The sequence below is a fragment of the Sphaeroforma arctica genome (genome assembly GCF_001186125.1).
Source record: "Sphaeroforma arctica JP610 unplaced genomic scaffold supercont1.291, whole genome shotgun sequence".
NCBI classification, from domain to species: Eukaryota; class Ichthyosporea; order Ichthyophonida; genus Sphaeroforma; species Sphaeroforma arctica.
In genome coordinates, this window is record NW_014040267.1 from 70,345 (window position 1) to 79,937 (window position 9,593).

Here is a 9,593-nt window from a genome sequence, read left to right on the forward strand (position 1 = left end):
TATATTATATATATATATATATATATATATATATACATATTTTTATGTGCTTGTGGAGTCATATGTATATGCATATATGTTCTATTTTGAAGGCTATACATACACATATGCTGGTAAACTTTTGTATGATTTTATAGTTGGTGTTAGAGAGTAACAGGTGTTATACCCAAAACAGCAACGTTCAAGACCGGTCCGTGTGTGTTCGACAAGATGTGCGAGGACATATTCAAAGACACAAAACAATTGCACGTAAAATAAATGTCTAATAATAAATAAATAAAACAAAAACCAACCACTAAATTGGACTTACGCCTCTCAGTGCCTCCACCTCGAAATTAAAGAAAGTGTCAGAATCGGGAATCCCAATAAAATGTGTCGGAAACATTTTGGTGTAAAGATGTGTATTTACATAGGTCCTATAAAAAGACAGGAGACTATATGTAGTATTTCACTCATTTCGTCGTAGTATTTTGTATCTCTTAACCAAGAAGGGTTGGGCTGTTGGGCATTCATGCCTTTTTAAAAACGGGTCGGAAAATTTTAAACATTGCATGTATGTAATTTTATTTTATTCTGATGTTCAACATGTCGGAGACTAGTTCAGCATTTTTTTTTACACCACACTCGACAAGTCGCCATTTGTGATCTTCTATCTGATTGGGCCGCCTTATCACTTTCTGACATACTTTATTCTGATATCAGTTGCCATTTGCGAAGAACTGGTCTGGACTCTGGAGTCTCTGGACTCCTCTTGGCACTGTAGAGTGTATGTACGCAAATGACGTACGTAAATGGCTGCGCCTTGACGCAATATTTATATATATACAATTTACTGAATGAGTCATGGGCCATGGCCTTGCCTTTTCTGTATATAAAAGCAATGGACGTTCGTATCAGACACTCATATCTTCATCAGACCAACACAAAAAAATAAGAGACAACAAGCATCGTCATAATGTTCAGCTTATTCAAAACTAAATTAACTACGACTACTACATCGACTCCCGAAAATAATGTGGTCATCCAGCAGCAGCAAAACTGCATCCCTCAAAAACAGCGACAAAGTATAACATCGAAAGTGCTGACCACCAAGCCGCCGCAAGTTGACGTACCCGTTGATCGAGAAATCAATCCCAAACTCTCTCTGATTGCGATGGTCATAGACCGATCCGGCAGTATGTCAAGTATGGGATGTGAGGTAGAAGGTGGATGCAACGCTTACCTGACCGAACAACGAGCGACAGACAAAGCTGATGGGATCGAAACATCAGTTATCTTCACCACGTTTGATAGCGCGATCGAGGTGATTCACGACGGGGTCAGCCTTCCGTGCGTACCCAAGGTCACTCGCGAGCAAGTGGAGCCACGAGGTTGCACGGCCTTGTATGATGGTATTGGTGACACACTTCTGAGCACGGCAGAACACTTGCGCAATCAGAAAACGATGCCTGGGAAAGTGGTAATTTTCATTCTCACCGACGGGCACGAGAATTCATCGCGCACATGGGACGCCGATAGCATCACAGCTGAGATCAAGCGGTTGTCCGTGGCTCCTTTCAACTTTGATTTCTACTTCGCAGCTGCCAACCAGGACGCGCTGGACAAAGGTGCGAGCATGGGTATACCAACTGCACAATGTCTGGACTATGACGCCACACCAAATGGCATGAAGCAGGCCATGGCCACTGCTTCCGCTGCTTATACGCGAGGCAAACGAGGACAAAGTAAGGGCTTCAGCAGTCAGGAACGAACTCAGGCGAGCTCCAAGTTCTCACATTAACGAGCATGTATAAGAAAAAAGCATACACAAGGGACAACATCTGTTCCGATAGTTTCGAAACTACCTAATCATGTATCCACCCATCACAAAGGTATTGATTTGGTTCACATCTTTAAGTTGTGAAATATGTACAAAAACTGTCAGGCCAACCATGCCAATTGTAAAAAAAGTACGTGAAATATTTATATGTTAATATAATAGCAATGTTTCCATATTAAAAATAACAAACGACAACAAAAGCCACTGACAGGTTAAAGGTGTATATCACCGTTCAAGTATGTATTATTAATAAAGGAAAGTCATATTAGCTACATACAATGACTGTGTATGGCACTTTGCACTATAGTACGATCTCTTCGAAATTAATTATAGACACCTAAGATAGACTGAAAATCGTTGTTGAACATGATTTTACATCTTCATTCTATTACATTTCTCCATGAATCTGACTCTTCCGCAAAGTATATTTTGCCTGGTCCAAAGAGCATTCAGATATCGAATTTTCAATTCGACGTTAGGATGATTTCAGCGAGGAACAATAAATGGTAAACCTTGGCAAGAGCGGTTCATCAGAGTCTATCGCAAATAGTTGTATACTATATACAGAGAATATTAAAAACTTGGAAGTAATGTAAAAAGGGGTTGCACACACTTGCAAAGTCACTCTTTTTGATTCCTCTTAGGTCGCGTTATATTGATGTAGGGCCAACAAAAGCCCCAACAACCGTCCAGAATAATCAACAGATACTGTTAACATAACAGAATATTTACTGAGCACTATGTGGCATATTTACGAAACTATTGAGATTGTTCATTCAGAAGGCTTTATACACGCATGTTACTGTACTAGTTTTTTAATATACGTTTAAAAAAAAACAATCGAAAGTGGGCCAAAACCCGAAACTTAACAAGGAAGCAAATCATTGAAATCATATATAGCCCCCAAAATTCAACAGTTTTGTTAAAATTTTAATGTCCAAATATTCTTCCGTCAGTCGGTCACTGCGGGCAGATAGAGAGAGAGAGAGCCTACAGCCCTACAAGGCATACGTAATTACATACTACTCGAGAGAGTCACATTGTCACAGTGACAACTGACAGTCTGACACAGTCTCTCTCAGTCGCGAGAGAGTAAATAAATATGTTACTATTTTTTATGTAGAGAGAGCTATGTAGACTATATACTATATAAAGCTATGTAGACTATATACTATATTTTGTTTTCTTAAACATTTTACAGTCTTCACCATATTTTGGTTTAAAAAAAACCCCCAAAAACACTGACCGACGACTAAACACTACAGACTATTCAGTCAACAGTGTCCTAAAAAATATGTACAGCATATGTATGTCCTTCGTACAACAGTCCGATCAGGCATATTTTTCTTCTTCTTCTACTCTAGAGAGTCTGAGAGGGTTCATGCATACTTTCAATTTTTTAGCTTTATACAAATAGCAATTCTTGAATAAAAAGTAAAAAATGAAGACACCTGTGACAAATGTACGCTAAATATTAAATATTTACATACTGGCCAGTGGCGTCTGTCTGGCTAATGTTGAATAGGAGCGGACCGGGACAACATTAAAATGATCAAATATTGGACGGAGGAACCCGGGGATTTTAGTTTTTTACTATAGAGTATAGACTATAGAGGACTAGAGGACGACCCTTGACCAGACATACATTAATGAATCTATTTCATTGGCAGTTCGATGACTGCCACTTTGTAGACGCACGGATGTACTATGTAGGCATCCTCATTCCTCCGTCATTGTTTTTAAATAAACCAAAATACCAAAAGTTCCGCATGAAAAGTAAAAAAACTCTATGTACGCCTAAATGAAGCCATTGAAAAATAGCAAAAATAAATAAATCTATACAAAGTCCGGATCTTGACTCCTGAGTCTAGTCTAGACTCTATAAGGCCGCTTACCGGCTATAACCACTATCTGTGCACCTATTTTCTATGTACAAACGCTAAATATTTACATACTGGTGTCTGTCTGGCTCCTTTTGTATTGGGTTGCTTTAAAAAAACCCCCAAAAACTCCAAAAAAAACAATCTATATAAATAAAAGTCCCGAATAGAAAACCATAAATAAGCTCCAAACAATCCATATACATGAAGTCCCAAATAAAAAAACCAAATAAAAACAATCTATATAAATAATGTCCCGAATCTTGACTCCTGAGTCTATGGCCGCCCAACGGCTAACCACTATAGAGTATAGTCTAAACTTAATATTCGTTATCTGTTGCAACTTGCAATTTGAAAAAAAAAGGTATTTAGAATCCGTTAAAAAAACGATAAATGTTGAACATATTTATGGTTTCAGGCCAGAATTGGGTCTCAATAAGCAACTAAAAGCCAATATGAAGCCAATATGAATCCAATTTCTAAAATATACTCTAAATTCACCCAAAGCATAAGTTTTGAATTTTGAACTCGGATCTTTGTCAATATTTTATGTATATTTTTGAGTGTGGCAGACCAAAACAGACCCATATATGTCGAAAATACACCTGAAGTTAAAAGTCACAAATGCACTCGGAGTTCCAAAAACCAGGGGGGGGGGGGGGTTAAAGCAAAGTAGCACATCCGAACCGCCTAATATGGGTGTGTGGTTTAGAAGGATATGCTATTATAAGTACATAATAGCTTTTTAGAATATTTTAATGTTCAATTTGTTATTTTTACCGCATTTCGTGGCCAAAAAAGTATAGATATCACTGTAGGCATGTTAGAGAATTTTCTGGGGGGGCCAGATTCAAGAAAAAAAATCCATGAACGTTTAATTCAACCATGCATAACGTTATGAGGGACCTGAGCCAGATCTGAATCACTCTGAGGATGGTACAAAAAATAAATACAGTTTTTTTAAAAAACAAGCCAGAATTATTAGATGACATGCATTATTTTTTCCTAGTTTTTTTTATAAAAACCTCGAGTTTTTACATCGAGAGGACCGGGGCTGTCTTTTTGCCCAGTGAAAATGTATGTGGTTTATAAAACTGGACAAATATGTTATACTATCCAATAGAGTCGCGATGAAAAACTGCGGTTTCGAATGTAGCTAATAAAAACACGAAGGCTTTTAAAATGAGTAGATTTCCATAGCTTTCTTCTAAAAATATAGATTTTAGCTGTGTACAATATACCTTTGATGGTCTGGTTTTTGAAAATACGTGAAGTTCCTGTCATAAGGCTATGTATGAAGATTGAAGGTCCGATTGGTTTGATTGGCTGAATATAAAACAGAATATCTGAAGAATGTGAATGGAAAAATAGCCAAAGCTTTATTTTGCGGAAACTGTTTAATTTCGAAGGCTATGGGAAAACATTTGAAGGTAAATATTTATCTACAGTTGTACTTCAGTCTTTACTCTTTTGGTCTTTAAAAAAAAAGATTTAAAAAAATAATAATAATACATGTCTTATATCAGTGACCTCATATCTTAAAAGTATTTTTTAATAGATTTAGAATACGTCGGAAAAATTTGTATGTATTTATATTTAATTGTTTATCAAGAGTTGAAGGGAGGTTGGGCTTTTCGCCTTTCAAACGGGTCGGAAAATTTTGAAATCAAATAAATTCACTGCCTTCTTCTATAATTTTTAAATAGACATTAATTTAAAATATTAATTAAACATAACAAGCATGTCGGAAAGCAGTTCAGTATTTTTTTTTACAACTGGCCACTGTGATCTTTTTGAAACTGATTGGGCCGCTTTATCGATTGCATCTGGCGTTCTTTTCAATCTGACTCGAATATTTCGCAAGGAATTAGCAGTCTGCAGTCTGGTAATAACTGGTTAGCCTCTGGCCTCTCTGGCCTCTGCTTACACAAATTTCAACAATACATAAAAAAACTAACGACAACGTACGCAAATCGCTTCGACCCGGGAGGACCTTGGCTGCGCATACATAACACCCTTTGAACATGCGCGCAATAGAAAAAAAAAAAATCCATTGAATATGTCATGAGCCATGGCCTTCTTTGTGTATAAAAGCAAATACAATACGTTCACTGAAACCCATACCTTTATCAGACCAAGTGACAACAGGCATCTTCACAATGTTCAACTTAATGCACAAAAGAAAATTGGATACGACTTCTACATCGATTACCGAAAACAATGTGGCCATCCAACAGCTGCAAAATGACATTCGTAAAAAACAGCGACTGAGTATTGCAAGGAACATGCGGAGGACCACCAAGCCGCCGCAAGTTGATGTTCCCGTTGATCGAGAAATCGATCCTAAACTCTCTTTGATTGCGATGGTCATAGACCGATCCTACAGTATGTCAAGCATGGGAAGTGAGGTAGAAGGTGGATGTAACGCGTACCTGGACGAACAACGAGCGACAGACAAAGCTGATGGGATCGAAACATCAGTTATCTTCACCACGTTTGATGACAAGATCGAGGTGATTCACGACGGGGTCAGCCTTTCGTCCGTACCCAAGGTTACCCGCGAGCAAGTGGAGCCACGAGGTTCCACGGCCTTGTATGATGGTATTGGTGACACACTTCTGCGCACGGCACAACACTTGCGCAATCAGAAAACTATGCCTGGGAAAGTGGTAGTTTTCATTCTCACCGACGGGCACGAGAATAGATCTCGCACATGGGGCGCCGCTAGCGTCACAGCTGAGATCAAGCGGTTGTCCGTGGCTCCTTTCAACTTTGATTTCTACTTCGCAGCTGCCAACCAGGACGCGCTGGACAAAGGTGCGAGCATGGGTATACCAACTGCACAATGCCTGGACTATGACCCTACACCAGGCGGTATCAAGCAGGCCATGTACTCGTCTTCAGTCGCTTACACGCGAAGCAAGCGAGGACAAAGCAAGGGCTTCAGCTATCAGGAACGATGTTTATCGAGTATGAACTATTCACATTGATGAGCATGCATGAGAAAAAGCACGCACAAGGATCGTCGACATCTGTTCCGATAGTTCAGTAAACCACTAAAGCGTTGATCTGGTTCACACTTTAGCAATGAATTATGAACAGAAAATGTCAGGTCAACCATGCGGTCAACCACGCCAGTGGTAAGAAAAGTACGTGAGATAGTCATATCTTGAAATAGTAGGACAAAACCACCTTGAGGAAAAACTAGCATAGATAAAAAGTGTAAATCACCTTGCTGGATATTGGTTATATTGATAGAAGAATACCATATACGCCACATACAATGGTTGTACTTTTCATTCTACACTATAGTACAATTTCTTCGAAACCGATTAAATACACTTAAAAGATTGACAGAAATTCGATATTGGAGTTGATTTTACATTTTCATTGTTACACTCCTTCATAAATATGTTTCCCTTCCGCGAAGTATAATTTCCGTCCAAAAGAATTTTCAGATATCAGACTTTCAATCCGAACGTATTGGGATTACAGAGGAAGAATAAATGGCAAACCTTGGCAAGAGCGGTTCATCAAAGTCCATCACACAATACGACCCTCATAGATCACATACCGCCTATGAGTTGCATCGAAAAACTGCTATTCCATACCCAAAATTAGCCTCACCTTGCTTTGCAATCATGGAACAATACAAATTAGTTTTGATATAAAACAGAGAACTCTTGGGCAAGTCGGCATGCTAAATTAAGCCAACCAATTGACCCTGTTTTACTGCTCTGTGACACCTGTATTAAACTTTCCCGACATTTGACAAACAATCGTATATTCCTTTTCAAATGTTCGCCGTATTAATGTGCTCCTCGAATTGCTTTTCTCACTTTTACATTCAATTCCTCCAAAAATATTCTGCAGTTTTTTCGCCGTCTACAGGATGACACAGCACGTGCCAGTTTTATTAGTCACATATCCCGCTGCACACATGAACGAGCGCCAAAAATTCTTGCACGCAGCATGGATGCACTACTGAGCCCACTTGTCAACTCCACTAACGCAGACATCCTCCAATCTACCGCGGATTGTCTCCAGAAGGCTTACCAAGCAAAGCACGATAAAAACCTCTTCAATACTAAAGCTGTCACTAATTTCAAACTACATTTTATCCCTGCCGCTCAAAGACTTCACGAGATATTTCTATGTTGAGTAGTCAGATTAACTCATGATACGGTGCCACTCGAATCCTCTGGCGCCATACTATCACAATCCGATTTTCTTAATCTCTGAATTCAAGTTCTCGTCATTGGTTGCCACCATCACATAAACCTTCTCATATCCAGATGAGGAAAAAACGTACGGCAGGTATAGTGTGCCGTGCTCACTCACATAACTCGGCAGCACACTCGAGTAAAGCGTGCGTACCACCCCATGTCAGAGTGCTTTGTAAAATAAGTCTCTATGAAAGCATCAAGTATGTGCATACACTGAGGATGAATCGGCGGAGCCACCAGCAAACAACATCTCCTCCCAGAGCAAGTAGAGAACTGCCAAAGATCGTCGGTGAATCCAATCACAATGCGAATTGGCGACCAGTAGGCGTAATTTGTTCTAGTCATTGCAGAACAGCTAGTACAATGAAGCAGCGAGTTATACAAGGCATCGTACAGACTCGTACCGAACTCCTCCTCAGTTAATAGTAAGTACTCTGGGTGTAGCGTGAGCTGGAATAGAAAGTGAACAGCCCATCAAACGGGATAATTGCCACCTTCTCCTGGCACATATTCCGGCCGCATCGAGTACATTAGAACACGTGGTCGCACGTGCTACATACTGATTCCGCGACATATCTTATAAAAAAAAAGTCTCAGATAGAGCGCTTGGGGGGTTCACCTCGGCAAGCCTGGATTCTGCCATTCCGGACCGGAGAGATCGAGACCGTCGATGATAGCATCGAAGTTAATCGATTTTAGGTAATCAATTCTGTAGAGGTACAGCAACTTACCCCCTACATGTCAAGATCGGACAATGGTAAGAACACGTACTAAACCAGCATGTGTCACCGAGATAGGTTCAGTTTAGTACCCTACTTTAGTTCAGTCTATGCTATTATATTGAGTTTTGATTCCACGATGGAAGAAGAATATGACATCTGATAGTGGGGGAGTGGTGAGGAAGTCTTGTCCGTTAAGCCGAGATCTCGTGATATATACAGTGGACCTTGCATACGATGCCAAAAAGGTTTCGCCAAACAACGAAACGTTTCTGAAGTCATGGCCCTCCATATATTCAATATGCCATGCATGATAGGAGCTCGGGACTATTGCACACTTCTTGACACCGAGACTCACTCGATGAGAAAAAAAACCTCAAACCATGATAAAACGGCAACCGGTCAACTCCGCTGCGGTTAACACGGGCCTGTGCGCAGAATACATAGATAACTACCAACAATAACAACGCACTCCAAATACACTTATCCGGTACGTGACTTACATTTGCCCTCATCGAATTCCATCTCCATCTCCCTGAGATTGAATGGCTCCTCCTTGAGATTAATGTTGTAAATCCACCCGGCCGGGACATCGTAGTTACGGGTGAATGTATCGCCGTACGATGTTGTCAGCAACCATTTGGCATCGCTATTGGCAAAGTTCTGCAAAACTGCAACGTGAACCGATGGAGGCAAATCAGTATCAGCAAGCCCCAGTTCTAGCAGACGGAATACAAACTTATCTAGCACTCACATAGGACAGTGCCTTACAAGAGTGTTATCTAGCACACACACAGTACAGTACTTTACAAGAGTGTCATCCAGCACACACATAGGACAGTGCCTTACAAGAGTGTTGTTTAGCACACACACAGAACAGTGCTTTACAAGAGTGTTATCCAGCACACACATAGGACAGTGTTTTACAAGAGTGTTATCTAGCACACAC

At 40.0% G+C, this 9,593-nt stretch overlaps 2 protein-coding genes across 2 annotated transcripts; both read left to right on the forward strand.

Moving 5' to 3' along the window:
- The first annotated feature begins 944 nt into the window (after positions 1–944).
- On the forward strand, positions 945–1,801 carry SARC_04887 (hypothetical protein). The gene has a single exon (XM_014301267.1). The coding sequence runs from the start codon at positions 956–958 to the stop codon at positions 1,778–1,780; it is 825 nt and encodes a 274-aa protein (XP_014156742.1). The 5' UTR covers positions 945–955; the 3' UTR covers positions 1,781–1,801.
- A 4,030-nt stretch (positions 1,802–5,831) lies between these two features.
- Positions 5,832–7,054, forward strand: SARC_04888 (hypothetical protein). The gene has a single exon (XM_014301268.1). The coding sequence runs from the start codon at positions 5,859–5,861 to the stop codon at positions 6,687–6,689; it is 831 nt and encodes a 276-aa protein (XP_014156743.1). The 5' UTR covers positions 5,832–5,858; the 3' UTR covers positions 6,690–7,054.
- Positions 7,055–9,593: the final 2,539 nt, after the last annotated feature.